The sequence below is a fragment of the Protobothrops mucrosquamatus genome, unplaced genomic scaffold (genome assembly GCF_001527695.2).
Source record: "Protobothrops mucrosquamatus isolate PMUCROS unplaced genomic scaffold, P.Mucros_1.0 scaffold2692, whole genome shotgun sequence".
Taxonomy (NCBI): Eukaryota; Metazoa; Chordata; class Lepidosauria; order Squamata; family Viperidae; genus Protobothrops; species Protobothrops mucrosquamatus.
This window is the reverse complement of record NW_015388738.1, coordinates 93,256-120,604: the sequence shown is the minus strand read 5'-3', so window position 1 is coordinate 120,604 and position 27,349 is coordinate 93,256. Positions and strand designations below refer to the sequence as shown.

The following is a 27,349-nucleotide window of genomic DNA, read 5'->3' as shown; positions in this document are numbered from 1 at the left end:
CGCGAAGGAGTCGCGTCCGCGGGCCCCATTTGCACGCCCGCGCAGCAGGCGAGAAGCGGGGCAGCAGCTGCCGGGAGCCATCGCCGAGCGGAATGAAAGCGACGTCTGGCACCGAGGGTGAGAACTGCTGGTGGGAATCCTATCGCTCCCGGCTGCAGGGCAAGGGGTCTCTGAGCACAGGCAAAGTGCGCGTTGGTCGAGCAGGGCTGCGCGGCTGAGCAGTTCCTTCTCGGCTGCGAGTGGAGAAGAACGCGCGCTTTTCTGCGGAGAATTAGATAAGTCCCTACAACAGGCTTGGCAGGGCTAATGGCAGGGACAGTACTTCTGAGGATGTGCAGAGGGCACCTTAGGGGTTAGCCAATTGCAAGAGGGAGAGGACATATTTAGTCCCTCAAGAGTGGGCTTCTCCCTGCCGTGAAAAGAAAAACGTCTTAATTGCCTCTGAGACAGCAACATTCGCCTCTGCCCCTGCCCCCCCCCCATGCCTGTCAGTGCTTCCTGGGTGTGCTGGAGCTCACATCTCTCCTTATCCCCAAAGGGCTGCTTGCAGGCCTGAGGGAAACACTACCAGAGGCTGTTGGATTGGTGAGGGTAGAGGGGACCATCCCCAAGTGCTCTTTAGGACCCTCTCTGGGACCATCCCCACTGTGCCCTTTTCGTACACTCACTGGCACCGTTATTCTCAGGGAGTTTCTTTTGCAGGCAGGAAGGGGGAAGCCAAAGATGGGCCTTGTCCCTTTCCTTTCCTTTCCTTTCCTTTTCCTTCCTTTCTTCCTTTCTTCCTTCCTTCCTTCTGCAGAGAGGCAGGTGTGTATTTTGCTATTGATGGGCTTGCCTAGCTGGCCGCACCTCCCTGGCAACCTGCCTTTGCCTAAAGGTGCTGAATTAAAATTTAATTTACAGATGGGCCTTTTTGCACGGGGAAAGTGGTCTGAAGACGCAGAGGCCACTGGAGCCTTCCAGCAATCGGTTTCAGATTGCACTAGAGGCGCTGGTATCCATCACTTTGGTGCCTTACAATCCTCACCCTTTTTTCCCCTCAAGTGTTTCTAAATTCACAGAATAATGCTACCACTGTGCAGATTTTACAGCAAAAGTCCTCTCCTTTTTTTTAGACAAGGGGCCTTTCAGTATAGGGCATTCATACAACTTGTTGTTAGGAGAGTTGCATGCTTACAATGCTGTAGTAGTGTCGCCATTATCACAAAGCATCAATTTGCCTCTGAGGAAGCTGATCCTATCACCCCTTTTTATCCTTCAGAATGATCCCACTTCAGTATATCTTTGTCCTGGGGTTGGGGGGTGGTGGGGGAAAATAGGCATGCACTACTCAAAATACTAGCCTGCAGCCCCTAACCCTTTTCATTTTCTAAGAATGTCTATGTGGGGCCCAGAGATGTATTGGTAAAGGAAGATAACACTAGACTTGTGCTTTGCTTTGCATCATGCTCACATCTCTGCTTGAGTTAAAAGACGTTATAATAAAAATTGTTTGGTAGGGCAGGGAGCCTGGCAGGCATCCAGGGGCACCTGAGAGCCCTCAGGCATCACGTTGGAGACCCAGAAGCATTATAGAATAACAGAACTTGGAAAGAACTTTAAGGTTCTTTTAGCTTAAAGTCTAAATTCAACTAAATGTAGAGATGATCAGATTTAAAAAGAGGAATGGAGGTAAAGATAACGTGGGGAAGGAGAAAGTAGGATGGGGAGAGTATGCATAAATAACATCAGATAGCCTAGTTGTTCTGACAAGAATCCAAAAGTTTAAGCAATAGATTAAAAAAACTTTGTAAAATCCTGGTTTTTCAGATGAAATGTGATGAAGGGAAAAGAAAGTAGGGTTGCCAGGTGTCCACTATTTGAGTGGACAGTCCACTTTTTTCACATTATGTTCACTATTTTTTTCACAAAATAGTGGACATTTTTTTATTCAAAAGCTTTATGATGAAATGGTACGTAATCTAAAGCTGTACAGTCTACTTTTTTTACTACTTAACCCCCCCCCTGCTTGTCCGCTATTTTTTGGAAGCAGACCTGGCAACCCTAAAAGAAAGTGGCTGAGCAGAAGTTGGAGTTCCAGAACTTGAGGACAGTGTGAAAGAACAAATAGAGCCAAGAGCTGAAGGAATTACAAACAGAAATATATGGTGTTAAGAAAGATAGTCCTTGACTTATGACCGTAACTGAAATTTCTGTGGCTAAGCAAGGCAGCTGTTAAGGGAGTCAGGCTCAATTTTATAACCTTGTTGCTATGATCATTAAGTGAATCACCACAGTTGTTCAGTGAATACACGGTTGTTAAGTGAATCTGGCTTCCCTATCGATTTTGCTTGTTGGAAGCCAACTAGGAAAGTCACAAATATTGAACGGGTGACCCCGGGACACTGCAACCAACATAAATACATGCTAGTTGTCAAGTTCCCAAATTTTGAACACTAACCATAGGGATGCTCTACCAGTTGTAAATGCAAGGACTGGTTGAAAATCACTTTTTTCAGCACCATTGTAACTTCAAACAGTCACTAAGTGTAAAGTAGTAAGTTTAGGACTGTTTGATATGTTTTGTGGTAGAGCTAGGAAGCTTTATCCTGACATTTATCCTTATATTTCTCTTCCATCATTTTCATTATTAAAAAGAATCTCTGAATGGGTTATAAGTCATTGCAAACAATTAAGTTTAAAGCCATCATCATCCTCTTAAAAATAATTGTAAATAACTTTTAATTGCTATTAAATATGGAACAAAAAGTACTGCGGTTCCAATTTAACTGAAAGTCTGAAAATGTGCATTTTTTAAAAAAAAAGTTCAGTTTCAATTGTTAACTAAACAGGAACAGATTCTGCAATGGAGGTTTTTGTACTGGAAATGCCTTAGTTCAGGTCATTTTATTACGAATTGAGCAACTTCAAGCAACTTTGTAGCTGATGGGCACCTACATATGGGAAAAGGTATCCCGGTCCCAAATTTATGACATGCTGTGTGAGACTGCAACTACTGTAGAGATAAATCTAATTAACAGAAAAGTAAAGGCTTCTTCAAAGCATGCTTGGCTCATGGGGGTCTACATTAATATGTCCATCTACAGAAGTAGTTTGCCACTGACTCCTCCTGGGCGGTTTCTTCTGTTTCCCAGTGCAGGTTGCTTTCCTAGACTTTTCTGCAGGCCTTCTACCCAGACTTGACTCTGCTTCATTTTTTCAAGGTCATCCAAGATTGAGTAGGTCCTATCAAGGTAATGACTAATTAGCTGAGTGAAAAAAATAAAGGTGAAGGGTTAGTTTATACATCACATTAATTCATAATATGTTTGCTGGTTTTAGAAGTCCAATGAAATGTGGGCACTGCCATGTTAAATAGAAACTTTTCCACAACAAACCACACTGTAATTTCAATCATTCCAGTTCATTTCAGTGGAACTGGTGGAGAAAAACTTCCTCCTTCATTAAGTTCCATTTAACTTTTTCTAGCAAGAGGTTTTGGGAGCTTGCCCAGTGCTGTAGGGTAAATAGTAATGTATTTCAAGCAACAATGATGACGCCACTTAAAAAAAGGTCTTATTTTGTTTAAAAAAAACCTCCAATCTCTCCCCACCACCTGCTGGATTATCAGGAGTGAGGGGTACTAGAGACTAGTGCATTCTTTTAAGCATAGTAAATATAGGCTTGGATTGCTGGTCCATTAAAAAATCAGTATGATGTGGTTATGTTCCATGGATTCTATAGATGCTAAGTGTGGCAGCAACCATATTTTTACATTTGTCTTACAGGTTTAAGATGATTGTGGTCTTTTGCAACTTTTGAATCATTCAGATCCTCAAGAGACCATCTTACTCACCAAGTCTTGCTGACAGTGGATAACATCTTGAGAGATTCTTTTCTGTTAGCAATGGAGAAATATGAAAAAATCAGTAAGATTGGGGAAGGCTCCTATGGAGTTGTTTTCAAATGCCGGAATAAAGACACGGGGCAAATTGTTGCTATCAAAAAGTTCCTGGAATCTGAGGACGATCCTGTTATTAAAAAAATTGCACTTCGAGAGATTCGGATGTTAAAGGTAATGAATTGGAATCTGCTTATCAGAAACTTTATTTGATTAAACTGTGTATATTCTTTTCTATACGTTTACAGTATTGTTTTTTTCCCTTGTAACTAATCCAATGGCCCATTTTATCTGAACATCACCATGCCTTTTATATCACAAATACATTGTTGGATACCTGCCTAGGAGTCATCCAGCTTTTGGAAACTTATCTTTAAAATATATTTCACGGATCATTAACTACAGATAAAGTACATGCATTATGCATTTGATGATAAATAGCCCTGATAAAAAGCTAAGAGAAGCAGTGGAAAGAGTGGATATAAATAAGATTATTTATTTCCTCAATTTAAATATCAAACATGGATTATAGATTTAGAATGAACATATTTTAAGAATAGTGATTTTTATTGTTTTGTTCTGTACTGTTTGAGGACTTTTAATCCTATGAGAAGATTAATAAATCTCTAATGTAAACATTACTAATTGTTATTAGGAAAAAAATCAATTCATATAAATTCTTTACCTCATATATTCTCCCATAGGCTCAGTTCAGTTTACAATATTTTTTTTATCGTATCTGTCTCCGAGAGGTTCACAGCCTAAGAGTTATCTTAGGAAGAGTGTTTTTGGCTTTAGAGATGTTTGTTAACACTTGTCCATTTGTCTCTCTTGAAACATTTTCTGATGTTATGAGAACCAGAGAATTTTTTAGAAAAGCTTCTTACATAATGTCCTCCTGATACTGGGCCTCTATATATTCCACTCCAAGTGAAGCAAAATAGCATATCAAGATAACCCCAATTCTGTAAGAGGAAAAAAATACTTCATTTTGTAATTGATGTAAATAATTGTGGACAATTGATTGAGATCTTAGTTTTATTGGATTTATTCTGCTGGTTATATGTTATATGGGCAATCTCTCTTCTGTTCTCCAGCAATTTATCTCTGACTTTTGATGGGGTAGTTCAGGGGTGCAAAAAAGAGCTTGGAAGATAGAGATAGCTTATAGATTGCTTGTTGTTATCTTTGCTTGTTATCTCTGGCTTCTCTGCATTGTGCTATCTCGCCAGCCATTTTCCTGGAACAAGGAAGGGGAAGAAAATTTTAAATGAAAACTGATATTCTTATAGGAACTTATGAAGCATCTTTTTTTCTAGTTAGCATTTGCACAAAATAAGTTAGAGTTTCTATGAATTAATGGGCATGAATCATCCTTCCTATCTGAAAAGAATTATCCATGCATTACTTTACACAATGTAAATTATTTTACATCAGCTTTGCCAGTCACTTGAATCATTTGATATATGTATATTATATTAGAATATAATTATTACATTGGTTGAGGATGGTGGGAGTTGTAGTCTGCCACAACTACAGGGCTCTGGCTTGAGAAAGGTTGCTCTAGAACTAATCACACAATCTTTTAGGCATATATTTAGAATTTTGAGAATGAATTTCAGACTTTGTTGTTGTAGGAAAGACCAACCACAAAATATTGATTTAGGAGAAAGTAACTGTAATATTGCACTACCATCACATTTGACCTTTCAGGATTATTGAATAATTGGATTGGAAGGGAACATGGAGGTCTTCTAGTTCAACTCCCTACCCAAAGCAAAAGTCTTCAGACCATCCCAGACAAATAGCTGGTTGAACATTGCTTGAAACCTCCAGTGTTGGAGCACCTACAAGTTTAGGAGGCTGGTTCTTCTACTGCTTCGTAACTCTCATAGTCAGGAAATTCCTCTTAATTTTGAGTTTGGATAATAAGCTTCTCTTCCATAGTCCTTGTCTACCCACAGGCACTATAGAGAGTAAATCCATACCCTCTTCCCCTGCAATATATTCCTATGCCCATCCCCCACCCAGCCTTCTCTTCCTTGGGCTAAACATTCCCAGTTCTATTAACCATGCATAATTTTGTACACCTCAATGGCTTCCCCTCATTTGCCTCTTTTACTAGATTAAAGCACCCCAAATGTTAATAATAATAATAATAATAATGATGATGATGATGATGATGATGATGATGATGGTGATGGTGATGATGATATGATGATGATGATGATGATGATGATGATGATGATGATGATGATGATGATGATGATGTTGGAAGGGACCTTGGAGGTCATTGAGTCCAACCCCCTGCTCAGGCAGGAAACCCTACACCATTTCGGACAGATGGCTGTCCAGTCTCTTCTTAAAAACTTCCAGTGTTGGAGCATTCACCACGAAAAGCTGCTCCAGCTCTTTGATTATCTTGGTTGCCCTCTTCTAGATCCACTATATCCCTTTGAAGTGATCAAAACGGAATACAGTATTCCAGGTTCTATATCCCACTCATGGAACATTGAGTGCAATAATTACTTCCCTAGATCTCAACCTTATGTATCTGTGTTGATGCAGCCCAAGATTGCATTGGCTCTTTTAACAACTGCAGTACACAGCTGACTCATGCTTAATCTGTGGTCTATCAGGACACCCAGATCCTTTTCACAGCCACCGAGCCAGATAGCATCTATCTTGGTTCTGTACATCTGATTACCAGGTCCGTCTCAATGTATTTTTGCCTTTCTTTTCTTGATAGATATATAGCACTTCCAAAAACAGCACTTGGTGGTAGTCTGCTATTATTTTCATTTATATATGGCTATATGTGGTGCATGGAAGCCTTCCTGAAAATAAAGGGCAGTATCTTCTAATTTTTTTTCTTAAAAGCCAAAGTAATCTTTAAAAATAGTTGAATAAATTCAGATGAGGCATGGTTCAGTAATTTTGCAGTCAATATTAAATTGGTTTACAGTTCATAAACCACATCAAATTGTTTACAAGTTTAAAGTTGGAGTGGAAAACTAGCTGTTTTCCAAGATAAGTCCCTTAAAAGAACCATGATGTCCTGGCTTTTGTTCCACACCTGGCCATTTGGAACAAGAGCAATAGAAAACAGTGTTTATCAGTCAAAAGCTTATCCCCTGCATAATGCACCTAGCAATATGGAACAGTAACAGGAGGTAACAGCTGGGTGTTGGGTCAGTTGGAGAAAGTACTGTTGGATTAACAATGAGGGGATTCAAATAGACTTGACCTTATCAGCATTTCATTAAGTGCTGAAAACATGGTTGCAACCCTGGATCTTAGGCCAGGATATAGAATGAATTCATTCTGGTGTTCTGTTAATATATGTGTTGAATTCAGGGGTATTGGGGTATTTCAATTCCTTTCATTTTTAAAAATTATTATTATTGGTTATTCTACTGTTTATTAGCCATCCAGTATTGTGTGTTGAGTTGGCAGCCATATATATTTACATAAAAAATAAATTTGGAAACCCAGTTTATTCACCCTAAGCCAGGAAAGTGCACTGAATGATTTTGGATAAGGGCATATAGTTCCTGTGAAGATAAAATTGGAGGAAGATGTATTATATACTCAGTGATATTGAACAGGAGAGGCAAAATGTAAATCTAATAAATGCATAAGTAAATAATGGTAATCTGTTTTGAAATGAGCAGAAAGTCAGATGTTTGGAAGCCTGCTTTAAACAGAAGTAGTTTGGAAATGCCTTGAAGCTTGCCCCCAAATGTCCTTTACTGGCACTTTTCCTCTTGGTTTTCCTTAGTTTTCATCTTTCCTGACTCACTTCTTGCTTTTCATATTGGGAAAAGCAAGGGACAAACAAACCCTGCTCACTATGTGTGAAGGAACTCTGTAAAATGGGGTTTGGTGGTCTGAATGTCAATACTTGATCTGTTTATTGCCCCCCCCCCCCCCGGGTAGGTATATTTCATCTTTTTAAAAATATCCATCCATCCATTTTATTAGTAATCAGTCTTGAAATAAAATGAGCCTTGTGTGAAGAAAATGTCTTCTGATCAATTCTGAGGGATAACAACCAGTTCTAACTCTCCAATCAGATCATATTGCCTTAAGCCTTTAGGCCCAGGGGAGATAACCAAAGGTCCTGTAGACATTTTACGTTACAATTCCTCAATTCCTAAACTTTGAGTATGTTGTTTGCACAAGTGGATATTGTAATTCAAAGCCAATGAGGATATCAAGTTGCTTACTTCTCCGTGTGCATGCTTTAACTCCATAGTAGCAGTCAAAACTACCCTAGCTATCTGAAGAGATCCAGAAGTCTGATAAACTATTGTGGAAAGATTAATAGGATTTCTAAAGCCCAGGCAGAAATTCAATAGTGGGGGCAGCAGCTTATGTCAGGAAAACAGGTGATAAATGGCCCTTGCAGAAACCAAGAAAGAGCCGGGGAAGCAGAGTATCTCAGCAATTTGCACCATTCATTGCCAATAGATCTGTGTGCTGAATTGTGTTGATTGAACAAGTGCAGACCTGCTCTGCCGCCAGTTCTGAAAAACACTTTCTCAGTCAATAGTAACAGATTGTTTGTTTGCTAATTGGAGAATAGTGTGGGTTGAGATCTAATCCAGCGGGTGTGGGGAGACAGGATTCTTAATCCATCATTTTTCTGTGTTGTGTAAACACAGAAAGAACAAAGGCTTCAATAACGCATTAGTCATTCAGATCATTCAGATTTAAGAGATTAAATGAGAGCGCCATTTACCTTGTCTGCCTTTAGGGTACAAGTGTTGGGTTTGAAATATGTGAATATAAGGCTATCTATGGGGAAAAAAGGCTACTGGTGATTATATATCAACTTCGGTGTCAGAGGCAGGATGCATCTGGATCCTAGTTGCTGGGAGACGTGTCCTGCTTGTGAGTTTCCTTCCATGGGAAACATGGTGCTGCCTGTATAGACCTTTCATCCAATCCAGCACAACTTTTTATAAACTCTTATGAACACTGAGACCAGGAGATCCCCATGGTGATATCTTGGTATTTTAAAAATCTGAAACCACTTTGTTACTGTTTTGCTGTGTTGTTGTTAAATCACTCTGTGTTGAGTTAGTACAACTACTGAAGCAAATGTAGGCAGCCCATGACCACATACTGCATCCATCAAACATATTTGCCAAATCTCTAAAGCTTCTCTAAATGTGGTATACAATATTAAAAGCAACTGAAAATAATCATAACCAGCAAAAAGAATGATAAATGTCTAAGAAGAGAGAACAGGAAATTTGTAGCCTTCAACCTTGATCCCAAAGGATCCTACCATGTTCCCTAATCCAGGGCTTGGGGGAAGAGCCAGTTCCTTCAAGATTCACTTAAAAAAAGACATGAGTAGGGGCTGTTTTAGCTCTTCTAGGCTCAAATAAAGACAACATAGGAATTCATCTTATCATTCAGATTATATTGCATGTAAGCATTCAATCAAAATTTAGGATTATATTTATGATCAACCATCAGTTTTTATGATACTTTAAGAGGAAGGTTCATGCTTTGTGAAGTTTAGGGATGATGGAAAGGGAGAATGAGAATAATATGGGAGAGACAAAAGGCAAGAAAATTGCAGCTTAATATTAATGGCAATTATTTTATTTTTGTTTTGATTGAAAAGCAGAACCAAATGGTTATGCTAAAACAGACATGTCAAACACAAGGCCCGGGGGCCGGATGCGGCCCGCGAAGTAGTTTCATGTGGCCCGCGAAGCCATCCTGGAAACAGTGAGGGAGCCGGGAGCCAATGTACAATTTTGTGGTGGCCATCTATGCTGAAACGCATTCAGTCTTAGCTCCATAAGGCCGTCTAGAAACAGCGAGGAACCAGCCCTGCCGCGTCGGCCCCGTCCCCTGAATGCATGCTGGGGAAGTGTCACCCTTTGTGAGGAATGAAGAAATGGACCATGCCTTGGTGCTTGCCCCGTCCCACCCCCTTCTGCCAGAGACCCTCAGATCTGTCCCACTCCTGCCCAGGCCCCCACAGGCACCCTTGACGCGAACGATATAGAGCTGGCCATGCCCACCCAGTAGGCCACATCCACTCCATTCACGCCCACTAGTAGGCCGCACTCATCTTGGCCACACCCACCCGGCCCCCTGAGGGCAACCGCAATGCTGATGCAGCCCTCAATGAAATTGAGTTTGACACCCCTGTGCTAAAAGGTTATGGGAGGAGATTAGTCTTAAACAAGCAAACAAATAAATAAATAAAATTAATGACAATGTTTAACTGAAGAGAATGTGTGTGTGTGTGTGTGTGTGTGTGTGTGTGTGTGTGTGTGTGTTTAGATAATTTGAGGCACAGTGAGCAAAGAGCCATCTGGAAGCTGAAATAGAAATATGAAATTCTGAGCAATGACTCTTGACCTTTTTGCTTAATAGGGTGACTATGTTTTAGAATTAGACCATGTTTTAGAATGTTGATAAAACCGCTTTATTTTCATCACCTGAACCTGCTTCACAAATGTTATGTTATGCTTTTTTTTAGCAACTGAAGCATCCCAATTTGGTCAATCTTCTGGAGGTCTTCCGGAGGAAACGAAAGCTTCACTTGGTCTTTGAATATTGTGACCATACAGTCCTTCATGAGCTTGACAAGAATCCACGTGGGTAAGTTGCCCACTCATGAAATTCATAGAAAGAGAGCAGTTATAATGTCCATACATTCTGCAGACTTTTCTTTCTAGATGTAACAGATCTGCAACCATCAATCTTGAAGGGGAAAAAAAGGCCACTGTGTGGTTGTCATGGATTAAGGCATGCTTGTAAAAGAATGGTTTGAGAGCTTGCTGTGGGCTCTTGCAAAGGAGATAATGTGGCTGAGATGGGAGCATGTATTCTAAAGAAAAGAAATAATTCCTCTTTAGATCTTTAAATTGATAATTGCTGAAAAGATTTCTTCTGCCTCAAAGGCTATTGCAAATCATGCAATTTTTGAGAAAGCCAACCCTTGCCAATTTATTTTAAAAGCCTGATTTTTGATATTAGTGTTAAACCTAGCACAATAGACACAGATACTAAAGTGTTGGTTTAAATGTATGATCAGACCTTGGAAAGATTGTCATTTTTCCTACCATGGAAATTGATTGATCTGGAAAATGTTGCTGGCAGCTTTTTGCCTTTGTAATAGCTCTTGAAGAGGCTGGTCAGTTCTTTTCAAGAATCATAAAAGGGACAGCATTAGGGCACTTCTACATGAGTCTTTGTGCCAGTTTGAAAGCAACTCAAGATCACTTAGAATAGATTAGAATAATAACTTTATTGTCACTTTGAATGTATACTAATCGGCATACATTAAAATGAAATTTCATTGCATTCAGCTCTCAAAGGGACACCACTTCCAATATACACTACATAAATATGACAAAAATAAATAAATAAACTTGATATTATGACAACTATGTTGGAAAGTTGCTTTACTATATTTCTGGCTCTGTTGCAGTGGCTTTGAAATGGCAACAAAGGTATTAATTTGATTTAGAAGGCCACCGTATTACAAAATTATTTTGGTTAGTTTACATAATTAAAAGAGAAGAGAAAAACACTTTAAAAAGTGAGATTAAAAAACATACTCAGATAAAAATCACTCGGAACCTAAAATACTGCATAAAACCTATCAGGACTCACAAACAGCCTAACTCCAGGCCTGAGAGAAAATTTTAAAAAATTGCAGATCCCTTGCAAAGTGGAGCCATGTGACTCTCTGGTGGGCTGTTGTTCCTAAGAGCAAGCTTCCAGTTAGCCACTAAATGGCACTGTTTAATGGTGGGGACCCAGAGCACCCTCACTTTGCCCAATTTTACTGATTGGGTGAAAACCATGGGAGACAGATAACCAGGACGTATATACCATGAAGGATTTTATAACTGACAAGTGTGGACCCAGAAGCTAACTGGCAGCCAGTAAACTTACAAAGCAGTAATGGCCCATGGGTGTATTGAGGTGTACCCATAACTGCCCTTGCTGCTTCTTTGGGACCAACTGTAGCTTCCAGATGGCCTTCAAGGGCAGCCCATTGCAACTGTCCAGTCATGAGATGACTAGGACATGAGTGAGCATCTGAAAGTTCTCCTGTTTCAGGAATGGGCACAATGGGTTCACAAGATGAACCTGTGCAAAGGCCCTCCTAGCCACAGCCGCCACCTGATTTTTAAGCAGTAGTTGTGAACCAGTGAGAACCCTTAAGCTGTGCACTGGTCTCAAATGGGGAAGTGCCACCCCATCCAAAGCAAAATATGAAAAATTCTGAGATCCAGAGGCTCATAACAGCTACAGCTACTCAATCTGAGCATAGCCTCCGGGCACAACGCTTTTTGTTACAATGCATTAGATCTGTGCATTAGCTCTTGTAGATATTCAGTTTCTTAAATACCAGTCAATAACTGTTTAGTTTTAATTTTACTTCATGCTAGAATGGCATATTAATGCTGTTCTTTTAGATAATTGTGAGCATCCCAGAGTCATTTGCAGAGATGGGCAGCTATAAAAATCAATCACACAAACAAATGTTTACCATTTGCTGTAGGTCTATAAGATTCTTGTAGAGTCTGCACTAGAATAGAAAGGGCAATCAAACAATTAGAGGATTAGGGTGATTCCTCTCTCGAGGAAAGCCTATATAGTATTTGGAGTGTTTGGCTCAGAAAGTAGGTAAGACAACATAACAAAAGTATAAATCAGGCATGACATAGGAAATGGGAACTTAATATTTTTTCTGCTTTGATAGTAAGAACTAGGGGTCAACCATTGATTCTAAATGAGAACCAGTTTGATCTAGTGGTTAAGGCTCCAGACTAGAAGTAGGAGACTATGAGTTCCAGTCCCACCTCAGCCATGAAAGCCAACAGGGTGACCTTGAGCCAATCACTGTCTCTCAGCCCAACTCACCTCACAGGGTTGTTTTGTGGGGAAGATAGGAGAGTAAAGTGTGTTGAATATATTTGCCGCCTTGAAGGCAGGATATAAATAAATAGATAATAAATATAAATGCAGGGAGAGTCAGAATATTAAAAAGCAAGTACTTTACTGTATATAACAGGGTATGGTTTTAAAATTGATTGCATACAAAAATCTCATTATGTAATTGATAGTTATGGTTTTGAAAAGACACTGAGCAAATTCATAGAGGAATAAGCTATATGTTACTTTTGGAATAAAAGGTAGTATATCTGAAATACCAAAAATGTTATGTCTTGTCCATGCCTTTGAGCATTGGGATACATTTGCTGAGTCACTTTCATCTGGCCCTGAATCTTATTTTCTTGTATATAAATATTTTAGTGCTTTATGAATTGTAGTGTAAAATATTTGTGAAATATTTTTAAATACTTAAAGCAGAATAAAAGTATTTAAGTAGCTGCATCTGGGAATTGTTTTCCTTCATTTCTTATTTGCACTCCAGCTTGCTTCTTGTTTGTTCTTATTTTAACCCATAAATCCATTTTAAAAACCCACATTGAATATTCTAAATAGTTTGTCCCCAGTTTATGTGTTATGTGTACGTGGGAATCATCTAGGAAAGATATTGAATTCTATAAACCATATTTTTGCTGGCTTTTCCATTTCTTTCCCTCCAGGGTCCCAGAACATCTTGTGAAAAGCATAACTTGGCAAACTCTCCAAGCAGTGAATTTTTGTCACAAACACAATGTAAGTCATCCCATTCCAACATTGCACTCACTGTACCAGTTTGTTTTTGCAGAGCTGAAGACTTTGAGCTTTCCAAATCAGAGAAGTATTTGTATTTCCACGTTGTATGTTGTATTTCCATGTACCTCCATGTTGAAGAAAAAGGTCTAAATCAGGGGTAGTCAACCTTGGCTCTTTTATGACTCGTGGACTTCAACTCCCAGAATTCCTGAGCCAGCTGTGCTGGCTCAGGAATTCTGGGAGTTGAAGTCCACGAGTCATAAAAGAGCCAAGGTTGACTACCCCTGGTCTAAATCTTCACCTCTTATGTATAATTGCTATAATTATCTCAAGAGTGGATCAGCTAGATATAAAACTGTTTTCCACATTTAAATCATTTTTAGAGAAATGTTTTCATTGGGGATAGCTGATTTGTCTCCATTTTTGACATTTTGCCAAAAGTGTCCTGCTTCCATGGTAAATTTCTCATCACTTAATAGAGAGGTTGGCAACTTTTTCAGGTTGGTAATTTTTTTAAAATTTATTTTAATGCAAAAGATTGTAAGATTTGGTGTTTCCTAGTATTTTGGTTATTTTTAATTTTTGAACAGGTGGGGAAGTAATAACTAGCATGTTGCTGCCTCTTACCCTAGAAAAATCTTCCACAAGTTGATAACTTTAATAGGGATTGTTGTTCCAGAATTCCCAACTTCTGGCCATGCCGATTAGGAATTTTATAGTTGCAGGTTGGGAAAAGACATTCTAACAGAATCTAAAATATCCAGATTATGGAGAACATGCATAGCAATTCATGTACAGTATAAATATGTTTCTTGACATATCTCTCTTTACCAAATACCAAATACCAAAACTTCAAAGGAAGACAATAATAACAACAACAACAATAATAATAGAATTGGAAGGGACCTTGGAGGTCTTCTAGTCCAACCCCCTGCTCAGGCAGGAAACCTTATACCTTTTCAGACAAATGGCTGTCCAGTCTCTTCTTAAAAACTTCCAGTGTTGGAGCATTCACAGCTTTTGGAGGCAGGTTGTTCCACTGGTTAATTGTTCTCACTGTCAGGAAGTTTCTCTTTAGTTCTAGATTGCTTCTCTCTTTGGTTAGTTTCCATCTGTTGCTTCTTGTCATGCCTTCAGATGCTTTGGAGAATAGCTTGACTCCCTCTTCTTTGTGGCAACCCCTGAGATATTGGAACACGGCTATCATGTCCCCCCTCGTCCTTTTTTTCGTTAAACTAGACATACCCAATTCCAGCAACCGCTTCTCATATGTTTTAGCCTCCAGTCCCCTAATCATCTTTGTTGCTCTTCTCTGTACTCTTTCTAGAGCAGGCATGTCAAACTGCCAGCCCATGGACCAGATGCATCATGCCGACACCGCGCCCACCCCATTGCCAGCAATGGGGAAAAAGTCGCATTTCGTTGCACGATATCATGTGACGTCGCGAGTTTGACATACCTGTTCTAGAGTCTCAACATCTTTTTTACATCGTGGTGACTAAAATTGTATGCAGTATTTCTTATATATCTTTATTTTCTCCACAAATGAAACAGGGTTGCTGTTGTTTATTTCTTAGCAATCATACTTCATAAAAAAGTGAGAGAGCCATATTGTCTCAAGTGTTAGATCTCAAGACTAGACTGCCAGGTATCTGTGCCTGAGATTAATAAAATGAAGCATTGTGTTTTCTCCTTGAGTGTGTCAATATGTCTCTCTTTCTGTGTCTAGTGCATACACAGAGATGTAAAACCGGAGAACATTCTCATAACGAAGCATTTTGTCATTAAGCTCTGTGATTTTGGATTTGCTCGCATCTTAAGTAAGTTTATTATGTGAAATTCAGTCCTTTTTCACTAGGGCAGAAGGCAGAGATCCTGCAACAAATACATGAATGTATGATTTNGCCAGGAAAGTGCACTGAATGATTTTGGATAAGGGCATATAGTTCCTGTGAAGATAAAATTGGAGGAAGATGTATTATATACTCAGTGATATTGAACAGGAGAGGCAAAATGTAAATCTAATAAATGCATAAGTAAATAATGGTAATCTGTTTTGAAATGAGCAGAAAGTCAGATGTTTGGAAGCCTGCTTTAAACAGAGGTAGTTTGGAAATGCCTTGAAGCTTGCCCCCAAATGTCCTTTACTGGCACTTTTCCTCTTGGTTTTCCTTAGTTTTCATCTTTCCTGACTCACTTCTTGCTTTTCATATTGGGAAAAGCAAGGGACAAACAAACCCTGCTCACTATGTGTGAAGGAACTCTGTAAAATGGGGTTTGGTGGTCTGAATGTCAATACTTGATCTGTTAATTGCCCCCCCCCCCGGGGTAGGTATATTTCATCTTTTTAAAAATATCCATCCATCCATTTTATTAGTAATCAGTCTTGAAATAAAATGAGCCTTGTGTGAAGAAAATGTCTTCTGGTCAATTCTGAGGGATAACAACCAGTTCTAACTCTCCAATCAGATCATATTGCCTTAAGCCTTTAGGCCCAGGGGAGATAACCAAAGGTCCTGTAGACATTTTACGTTACAATTCCTCAATTCCTAAACTTTGAGTATGTTGTTTGCACAAGTGGATATTGTAATTCAAAGCCAATGAGGATATCAAGTTGCTTACTTCTCCGTGTGCATGCTTTAACTCCATAGTAGCAGTCAAATCTACCCTAGCTATCTGAAGAGATCCAGAAGTCTGATAAACTATTGTGGAAAGATTAATAGGATTTCTAAAGCCCAGGAAGAAATTCAATAGTGGGGGCAGCAGCTTATGTCAGGAGACGGGGAAGCAGAGTATCTCAGCAATTTGCACCATTCATTGCCAATAGATCTGTGTGCTGAATTGTGTTGATTGAACAAGTGCAGACCTGCTCTGCCGCCAGTTCTGAAAAACACTTTCTCAGTCAATAGTAACAGATTGTTTGTTTGCTAATTGGAGAATAGTGTGGGTTGAGATCTAATCCAGCGGGTGTGGGGAGACAGGATTCTTAATCCATCATTTTTCTGTGTTGTGTAAACACAGAAAGAACAAAGGCTTCAATAACGCATTAGTCATTCAGATCATTCAGATTTAACAGATTAAATGAGAGCTCCATTTACCTTGTCTGCCTTTAGGGTACAAGTGTTGGGTTTGAAATATGTGAATATAAGGCTATCGATGGGGGGAAAAGGCTACTGGTGATTATATATCAACTTCGGTGTCAGAGGCAGGATGCATCTGGATCCTAGTTGCTGGGAGACATGTCCTGCTTGTGAGTTTCCTTCCATGGGAAACATGGTGCTGCGTGTATAGACCTTTCATCCAATCCAGCACAACTTTTTATAAACTCTTATGAACACTGAGACCAGGAGATCCCCATGGTGATATCTTGGTATTTTAAAAATCTGAAACCACTTTGTTACTGTTTTGCTGTGTTGTTGTTAAATCACTCTGTGTTGAGTTAGTACAACTACTGAAGCAAATGTAGGCAGCCCATGACCACATACTGCATCCATCAAACATATTTGCCAAATCTCTAAAGCTTCTCTAAATGTGGTATACAATATTAAAAGCAACTGAAAATAATCATAACCAGCAAAAAGAATGATTATTGTCTAAGAAGAGAAGAACAGGAAATTTGTAGCCTTCAACCTTGATCCCAAAGGATCCTACCATGTTCCCTAATCCAGGGCTTGGGGGAAGAGCCAGTTCCTTCAAGATTCACTTAAAAAAAAGACATGAGTAGGGACTGCTTTAGCTCTTCTAGGCTCAAATAAAAACAACACAGGAATTCATCTTATCATTCAGATTATATTGCATGTAAGCATTCAATCCAAATTTAGGATTATGTTTATGATCAACCATCAGTTTTTTATGATACTTTAAGAGGAAGGTTCATGCTTTGTGAAGTTTAGGGACGATGGAAAGGGAGAATGAGAATAATATGGGAGAGACAAAAGGCAAGAAAATTGCAGCTTAATATTAATGGCAATTATTTTATTTTTGTTTTGATTGAAAAGCAGAACCAAATGGTTATGCTAAAGGGAGGAGATTAGTCTTAAACAAACAAACAAACAAATAAATAAATAAAATTAATGACAATGTTTAACTGAAGAAAACGTTTTTGGGGTTTTTTTTAGATAATTTGAGGCACAGTGAGCAAAGAGCCATCTGGAAGCTGAAATAGAAATATGAAATTCTGAGCAATGACTCTTGACCTTTTTGCTTAATAGGGTGACTATGTTTTAGAATTAGACCATGTTTTAGAATGTTGATAAAACCGCTTTATTTTCGTCACCTGAACCTGCTTCACAAATGTTATGTTATGCTTTTTTTTAGCAACTGAAGCATCCCAATTTGGTCAATCTTCTGGAGGTCTTCCGGAGGAAACGAAAGCTTCACTTGGTCTTTGAATATTGTGACCATACAGTCCTTCATGAGCTTGACAAGAATCCACGTGGGTAAGTTGCCCACTCATGAAATTCATAGAAAGAGACCAGTTATAATGTCCATACCTTCTGCAGACTTTTCTTTCTAGATGTAACAGATCTGCAACCATCAATCTTGAAGGGGAAAAAAAGGCCACTGTGTGGTTGTCATGGATTAAGGCATGCTTGTAAAAGAATGGTTTGAGAGCTTGCTGTGGGCTCTTGCAAAGGAGATAATGTGGCTGAGATGGGAGCATGTATTCTAAAGAAAGGAAATAATTCCTCTTTAGATCTTTAAATTGATAATTGCTGAAAAGATTTCTTCTGCCTCAAAGGCTATTGTAAATCATGCAATTTTTGAGAAAGCCAATCCTTGCCAATTTATTTTAAAAGCCTGATTTTTTATATTTGTGTTAAACCTAGCACAATAGACACAGATACTAAAGTGTTGGTTTAAATGTATGATCAGACCTTGGAAAGATTGTCATTTTTCCTACCATGGAAATTGATTTATCTGGAAAATGTTGCTGGCAGCTTTTTGCCTTTGTAATAGCTCTTGAAGAGGCTGGTCAGTTCTTTTCAAGAATCATAAAAGGGACAGCATTAGGGCACTTCTACATGAGTCTCTGTGCCAGTTTGAAAGCAACTCAAGATCACTTAGAATAGATTAGAATAATAACTTTATTGTCACTTTGAATGTATACTAATCGGCATACATTAAAATGAAATTTCATTGCATTCAGCTCTCAAAGGGACACCACCTCCAATATACACTACATAAGTATGACAAAAATAAATAAACTTGATATTATGACAACTATGTTGGAAAGTTGCTTTACTATATTTCTGGTTCTGTTGCAATGGCTTTGAAATGGCAACAAAGGTATTAATTTGATTTAGAAGGCCACCGTATTACAAAATTATTTTGGTTAGTTTACATAATTAAAAGAGAAGAGAAAAACACTTTAAAAAGTGAGATTAAAAAACATACTCAGATAAAAATCACTCGGAACCTAAAATACTGCATAAAACCTACCAGGACTCACAAACAGTCTAACTCCAGGCCTGAGAGAAATTTTTAAAAAATTGCAGATCCCTTGCAAAGTGGAGCCATGTGACTCTCTGGTGGGCTGTTGTTCCTAAGAGCAAGCTTCCAGGAAGCCACTAAATGGCATTGTTTAATGGTGGGGACCCAGAGCACCCTCACTTTGCCCAATTTTACTGATTGGGTGAAAACCATGGGAGACAGATAACCAGGACTTATACCATGAAGGATTTTATAACTGACAAGTGTGGACCCAGAAGCCAACTGGCAGCCAGTAAACTTACAAAGCAGTAATGGCCCATGGGTGTATTGAGGTGTACCCATAACTGCCCTTGCTGCTTCTTTGGGACCAACTGTAGCTTCCAGATGGCCTTCAAGGGCAGCCCATTGCAATTGTCCAGTCATGAGATGACTAGGACATGAGTGAGCATCTGAAAGTTCTCCTGTTTCAGGAATGAGCACAATGGGTTCACAAGATGAACCTGTGCAAAGGCCCTCCTAGCCACAGTTGCCACCTGATTTTTAAGCAGTAGTTGTGAACCAGTGAGAACCCTTAAGCTGTGCATTGGTCTCAAATGGGGAAGTGCCACCCCATCCAAAGCAAAATGTGAAAAATTCTGAGATCCAGAGGCTCATAACAGCTACAGCTACTCAATCTGAGCATAGCCTCTGGGCACAACTGGGCTTTTTGTTACAATGCATTAGATCTGTGCATTAGCTCTTGTAGATATTCAGTTTCTTAAATACCAGTCAATAACTGTTTAGTTTTAATTTTACTTCATGCTAGAATGGCATATTAATGCTGTTCTTTTAGATAATTGTGAGCATCCCAGAGTCATTTGCAGAGATGGGCAGCTATAAAAATCAATCTCACAAACAAATGTTTACCATTTGCTGTAGGTCTATAAGATTCTTGTAGAGTCTACACTAGAATAGAAAGGGCAATCAAACAATTAGAGGATTAGGGTGATTCCTCTCTCGAGGAAAGCCTATATAGTATTTGGAGTGTTTGGCTCAGAAAGTAGATAAGACAACATAACAAAAGTATAAATCAGGCATGACATAGGAAATGGGAACTTAATATTTTTTCTGCTTTGATAGTAAGAACTAGGGGTCAACCATTGATTCTAAATGAGAACCAGTTTGATCTACTGGTTAAGGCTCCAGATTAGAAGTAGGAGACTATGAGTTCCAGTCCCACCTCAGCCATGAAAGCCAACAGGGCGATCTTGAGCCAATCACTGTCTCTCAGCCCAACTCACCTCACAGGGTTGTTTTGTGGGGAAAATAGGAGAGTAAAGTCTGTTGAATATATTTGCCGCCTTGAAGGCAGGATATAAATAAATAGATAATAAATATAAATTCAGGGAGAGTTAGAATATTAAAAAGGAAGTACTTTACTGTATATAACAGGGCATGGTTTTAAAATTGATTGCATAAAAAATCTCATTATGTAATTGATAGTTATGGTTTTGAAATGACACTGAGCAAATTCATAGAGGAATAAGCTATATGTTACTTTTGGAATAAAAGGTAGTATATCTGAAATACCAAAAATGTTATGTCTTGTCCATGCCTTTGAGCATTGGGATACATTTGCTGAGTCACTTTCATCTAGCCCTGAATCTTATTTTCTTGTATATAAATATTTTACTGCTTTATGAATTGTAGTGTAAAATATTTGTGAAATATTTTTAGATACTTAAAGCAGAATAAAAGTATTTAAGTAGCTGCATCTGGGAATTGTTTTCCTTCATTTCTTATTTGCACTCCAGCTTGCTTCTTGTTTGTTCTTATTTTAACCCATAAATCCATTTTAAAAACCCACATTGAATATTCTAAATAGTTTGTCCCCAATTTATGTGTTATGTGTATGTGGGACTCATCTAGGAAAGATATTGAATTCTATAAACCATATTTTTGCTGGCTTTTCCATTTCTTTACCTCCAGGGTCCCAGAACATCTTGTGAAAAGCATAACTTGGCAAACTCTCCAAGCAGTGAATTTTTGTCACAAACACAATGTAAGTCATCCCATTCCAACATTGCACTCACTGTACCAGTTTGGTTTTGCAGAGCTGCAGAGAAGTATTTGTATTTCCACGTTGTATGTTGTATTTCCATGTACCTCCATGTTGAAGAAAAAGGTCTAAATCGGGGTAGTCAACCTTGGCTCTTTTATGACTCGTGGACTTCAACTCCCAGAATTCCTGAGCCAGCTGTGCTGGCTCAGGAATTCTGGGAGTTGAAGTCCATGAGTCATAAAAGAGCCAAGGTTGACTACCCCTGGTCTAAATCTTCACCTCTTATGTATAATTGCTATAATTATCTCAAGAGTGGATCAGCTAGATATAAAACTGTTTTCCACATTTAAATCATTTTTAGAGAAAGGTTTTCATTGGGGATGGCTGATTTGTCTCCATTTTTGACATTTTGCCAAAAGTGTCCTGCTTCCATGGTAAATTTCTCATCACTTAATAGAGAGGTTGGCAACTTTTTCAGGTTGGTAATTTTTTTTAAATTTATTTTAATGCAAAAGATTGTAAGATTCGGTGTTTCCTAGTATTTTGGTTATTTTTAATTTTTGAACAGGTGGGGAAGTAATAACTAGCATGTTGCTGCCTCTTACCCTAGAAAAATATTTCACAAGTTGATAACTTTAATAGGGATTGTTGTTCCAGAATTCCCAACTTCTGGCCATGCCGATTAGGAATTTTATAGTTGCAGGTTGGGAAAAGACATTCTAACAGAATCTAGAATGTCCAGATTATGGAGAACATGCATAGCAATTCATGTATAAATATGTTTCTTGACACATCTCTCTTTACCAAATACCAAATACCAAAACTTCAAAGGAAGACAATAACAACAACAACAACAACAACAACAATAATAGAATTGGAAGGGACCTTGAAGGTCTTCTAGTCCAACCCCCTGCTCAGGCAGGAAACCTTATACCTTTTCAGACAAATGGCTGTCCAGTCTCTTCTTAAAAACTTCCAGTGATGGAGCATTCATAACTTCTGGAGACAGGTTGTTCCACTGATTAATTGTTCTAACTGTCAGGAAATTTCTCTGTAGTTCTAGGTTGCTTCTCTTCTTGATTAGTTTCCATCCATTGCTTCTTGTCCTGCTTTCAGGTGCTTTGGAGAATAGCTTTGTCTCCCTCTTCTTTGTGGCAACCCCTGAGATATTGGAACACTGCTATCATGTCCCCCTCGTCCTTCTCTTCATTAAACTAGACATACCCAATTCCAGCCACCATTCCTTATGTTTTACCTCCAGTCCCCTGATCATCTTTGTTGTTCTTCTCTGTACTCTTTCTAGAGCAGGCATGTCAAACTGCCAGCCCATGGGCCAGATGCATCACGCCGAAACTGTGCCCACCCCATTGCCAGCAATGGGGGAAAAGTCGCAATATATTGCATGACGTCATGAGTTTGACATGCTTGTTCTAGAGTCTCAACATCTTTTTTACATCGTGGTGACTAAAACTGGATGCAGTATTCCAATGCGACTGGGATATATTTCTTATATGTCTCTATTTTCTCCACAAATGAAACAGGGTTGCTGTTGTTTATTTCTTAGCAATCATACTTCATAAAAAAGTGAGAAGGCCATATTGTCTCAAGTGTTAGATCTCAAGACTAGACTGCCAGGTATCTGTGCCTGAGATTAATAAAATAAAGCATTGTGTTTTCTCCTTGAGCGTGTCAATATGTCTCTCTTTCTATGTCTAGTGCATACACAGAGATGTAAAACCGGAGAACATTCTCATAACGAAGCATTTTGTCATTAAGCTCTGTGATTTTGGATTTGCTCGCATCTTAAGTAAGTTTATTATATGAAATTCAGTCCTTTTTCACTAGGGCAGAAGGCAGAGATCCTGCAACAAATACATGAATGTATGATTTTTTTCCCCTGTTTAATCCTGTTACTAATGTTCTTCTTAATGGATGAAAGGATGAAAACAGCAAAGTTGCTTTTTAAATTTTGTTAAGCAGTTAATTAATTGAAAGTATTTATCTTTGTATTTATCCTTTATCCTACTTTGGTACTCATTTTAGAAAGAGTAAAAATGTAAGAGGACTGGAAAACATGACTTATTGAAATCTATAGAAACACCAAAACATACAGATATACAAAATCAAATGCAGCTTTGATCTCTATGTTAGAGACAGTACAGATGTTTGTTCCTAGTTCTACAGAAGTCACTTACATAAATTATATCTTTGCAGCTAAGTGCATGTTTTTGGGAAGTGCACGAACCACAAAGCAATCCAACTGAATTATAGCAATAGTCATGCAAAGACAAAATAAGATAATCAAAACGAGAGGTGTTACTTTTACTTTTTCTAAAAATGAGTACCAAAGTTTGTAAACAAGAGCAGGTTTGCTTCTTTTAGAGCAACTGAGAATGAACCTTACCATATATTGTTTGTAATTCATTTATTATTTGTAAATATCCTTTTATTTCCTTTACCCTTGAAAGGAAGATCTAGACCAGGGGTAGTCAACCTTGGCTCTTTTATGACTCGTGGACTTCAATTCCCAGAATTCCTGAGCCAGCTTAGCTGGCTCAGGAATTCTGGGAGTTGAAGTCCACGAGTCATAAAAGAGCCAAGGTTGACTACCCCTGATCTAGACTGAGAGAGTGTTTTTAGTCCACTAATTGGTGCTTTTGTTTCTACAATCCTTTCAACTCCTTTTAGCTGGGCCCTGTGACTACTATACAGATTATGTGGCTACCAGGTGGTATCGTTCTCCTGAGCTCCTTGTAGGTGATACTCAGTATGGCCCTCCTGTGGATGTCTGGGCTATAGGCTGTGTCTTTGCTGAACTGCTTTCTGGCATCCCTCTCTGGCCTGGAAAGTCTGATGTGGATCAACTTTACTTAATCAGGAGAACATTAGGTAAGTGAAGGTTACTGAGGAACAGAGATACATCTAAGTTGGCTATTGTTTCTTCCCTCCTCCTCACCCCCCCCCCCACCTCTCGGTTGTCCATGTGAAGTTTGACTGTTTCCTGTGTAAACACCCTAGAGGAGCATGACGTGTTGCATTGAGTCATGAGACTATTTTAATTGAAGTCAGTTTTTGTATATGTTCATCAACTTTCTTCAGCATGGTACTTGGGAGAGGGGGAAGAGAGACTATTTAAGGTATCCTTATTCCCCCCCCCAGTCAAGGGTTGTTTACATTTAAGTAACCTTTACCAACCTGAGGCCTTTACAGGAAAGGAAAGAAAAGCCAAAATCCAGCCCATTTTAAAGTGAAAGAGGCGGGGGTGGGGAAGGGGGGGGAATCAGCAAAATTGAAGAAAAGACTTTTTTTTTGCCAGTCCTATACACGAGTGTTTGGCTGGTTACCTAGGCGCCCATGTTTCTGAGTCAAGCCATTCTTCTTTCCCATCTTCTGCTTTTATTGCAAACCCCACACAGGATGAGGCCTTGGTGATGCAAATGTTTAAACTGACCGCACTGTTTGATTCTTGTTCAAAGGTGATCTCATTCCCAGGCATCAGCAAGTCTTCAGCACAAACCAGTTCTTCAGTGGGGTGAGGATACCCGATCCAGAAAGCATGGTGAGAGTTGCCCTCCCTCAGTGGTCTTACACAAGCATAGCACAGTATCACCACTGGAGCTGACTTATTAGGGTGGCAAAAATGTGGATGACCAACAGATGCCAGCAGAGAGAGAGAAAAAACTGTAGCTGGCAGCCCAGATACAATAGCCTGAGAAAATAGAGCTAGCTTGCAAGTGTTTTCTTCTCTTTTCAGTGCAAGAAGCAGTGTTTTTGAAGGACCAGGAAATATTGTTTTTACAGATTAGCTATTTAGGGACCCAGGACATTGCTTGGTTACCAATTGTTGCCTAAAAAGAATGGTTCTCTTGGATTGATTCTAGAGAGACATGTAACTAGGTGCAGTCTGGAGATCAACACCCAAATTGGTTTCTAGGAGAGGGGAAGGATTGCAATTGGAAACAGAAAAGAAAGCTGCAGACTGCAGGACTTACGATAAAAAGCTGCAAAGCAGAAGAGCCAATTTATCTCTTTAATTCTCTCATCTGTCCTGGGAACACATTCTCTTAAAAGAAAAATGCATTTTGTTTGGTTTGGTTTTTCTTTGTTGTTATAGGAATACAGTGGGGTGGGGGGATCCTCAATAACTCTGAAGAAGATTCTGCTAATATTTATTTTTCCTTTTTTAACCAGGAGCCTCTAGAAACGAAATTCCCCACTATTTCTTATGTTGCTCTGGCATTTATGAAGGTGAGGAAAATATCTTGATCTTTGTAGTCATTTATTGAGGCTCATAAATACAGCATCATCTCGTATGAGTGACCTTCAAATTTACTACAATTATTCCTTACGTAGCAATCTTCAAATTTACTGCAAATTATCCCCCAAAATTCCTGTTAGATGGTTAATAAGGAAGATGGTGGGGGGAAAAACTGCAAGGATCAAAAGCAAGGTTTCAAATGGAATATTTAAATGTGATGCACTTTTTGTCTCAGCAAAACACTGAAACGTTGTGTGACTTCAAACTGTTGTTGAAATGCAACTCATTCTTATTTGTGCTGAATGGGGTTTTGGCAGTTGTACTTCAGCAACAAGTACAATTAGACTTGGAGAAGCAAGACAAATCTAACCAAGCACACATTTCTGAAGCACCTAGAAAAAAGTTGGATGGTTGGCTGATGGTAGGAGGAGCAAGACGCAAAGAAATGAGTCTTTTCCATTTTCAAGCTTAATGTGTGTGACTTTGAAAATGGAAATCTCATATTGCCCTGAAAATATATATTTATTCTTAACATGGGTGAAAATGTGAAAGTATTTCTTGGAATGTGTTCCTCTTTGGAAATAAATAACTTGTTCGTTATTTATTGATAGCATTCTTTATAACATGGGTTCTGTTGATGCTTGTACCTGAAATGTAATCGTTTTACTCTCTGCAAAGAGAATTGCATTTCGTTTTCCTGAATGCTCTTTTGAATCCATAATTACATGTTAGTCAGTATGCATTTCGGTCTCCTGCTTGTGTTGTCTCAGGGTTGTCTCCATATGGATCCCACTGAAAGGTTGACCTGCGAACAGCTCCTTCAGCATCCTTATTTTGATAGCATTCGGGAGATAGAACTTGGGAGGGAACGAGAAAGATCCATTACACGGAAACCAAACCGGCCACCTCGAAGGCACTTGCCTGGGGTAAGACACACTAGGCAATGCAAACCACAGGAAGTGAGCCCCCTCCCCCTTTGTTTGTGACTGTTACCTCACCTGTTCTATTTATTCCAATGTTTAAGACAATTTACCATTAAAAAAATTAAAACCAAAATGAAAATCTGTGTTTAGAATAATTAGCATTGGTAAAAACTTTCAGAAGCCATCTGCTTTTACCATTTTACTATATACTAGAGGAGTAGGGAGCCTCAGGATTCTAGTGTTGAACTTTTCTGAGAAACTTGCATTGAAATAGGCTAAAATGAAGGGCATACTCCAGTGAATTATAATTTATACTTTATCTCTCATCTACAGTATCTGCCCCAATTAACCAGCAGCAACATTTTACCTGCTTTGGATAACAAGAAGTACTACTGTGGAACAAGAAAACTCAACTACCGTTTCCCAAACATCTAAAAAAAAAAAAAGCAAAAGCAAATGTCACAGCTAGTCCATTCTGTGTCTTCTTGTGTTCCTAACCATGAAGGAAACTTGGAAGACAACCACAGTATCTACACTAGCAGAAGCTAAAGCAAACCACAATGTTCTGGTTGAAAAGTGACAAACCTTGGAAAGGAAGTATCTACTGAATGCATGAGCGCGCGCGCGCACACACACACATACACACACAAAATGTGTCAACAAAAGGTTTGAAATAATTTATCAAAGTTCAGCAGGAAAACGCCATTTGGGCCTCTTGGAAAATTGTATTTCTAATTATCAAGCCTTTGTAATTTATACTTTGTGGGACAAGAATTCTTGCCTCTGCTGCAGCAGGAATTGGTGGAGGGGACCCATACATGCCAAATATATTTCATTCACAAAATCCCCTTGTGTCAAAGCAAGAGAGAACCCTTGGTCTTATACCAGATATGTAGCTAGTTTCCTTGGCAGGCTGAACCTGCAGGTTCTTTGTGCAAGGGGATGGAGGGGTGGCTTTGGAAGTTACAGACGGGAACCAGAAATGTCTGGATTCTAACTTTTTTCCTTTTTCGCTGTTTTCGCAACAAAGTAAATAAAATGTAAACAGGCTCTTTAATTAAACATTTTTGTTCCTTTAAATTTTAATCAATATTATTTTTACTAGAATAACTAGAAATAAAATAAAATTTTAATATGTATAT

At 38.9% G+C, this 27,349-nt stretch overlaps 1 protein-coding gene across 1 annotated transcript; it reads left to right on the top strand.

The window, feature by feature from the left end:
• On the top strand, positions 1 to 27,257 carry CDKL1 (cyclin dependent kinase like 1). The gene is made up of 10 exons (XM_015825571.1): positions 1 to 117; positions 3,768 to 4,054; positions 10,392 to 10,513; positions 13,480 to 13,552; positions 15,282 to 15,372; positions 23,715 to 23,915; positions 24,503 to 24,585; positions 25,218 to 25,274; positions 26,055 to 26,199; positions 26,509 to 27,257. The coding sequence occupies exons 2-10, from the start codon at positions 3,887 to 3,889 to the stop codon at positions 26,640 to 26,642; spliced, it is 1,074 nt and encodes a 357-aa protein (XP_015681057.1). The 5' UTR covers positions 1 to 117; positions 3,768 to 3,886; the 3' UTR covers positions 26,643 to 27,257.
• Positions 27,258 to 27,349: the final 92 nt, after the last annotated feature.

What these genes read in the sequence shown, in the direction of transcription:
- CDKL1 (XM_015825571.1), top strand. Translation starts at nt 3,887, where the DNA reads ATGGAGAAATATGAAAAAATCAGTAAGATTGGGGAAGGCTCCTATGGA. An exon ending in CTTAATCAGGAGAACATTAG is followed by an intron (nt 23,916 to 24,502) that starts GTAAGTGAAGGT and finishes TCTTGTTCAAAG; the next exon opens with GTGATCTCATTCCCAGGCAT. An exon ending in TTGCTCTGGCATTTATGAAG is followed by an intron (nt 25,275 to 26,054) that starts GTGAGGAAAATA and finishes GTGTTGTCTCAG; the next exon opens with GGTTGTCTCCATATGGATCC.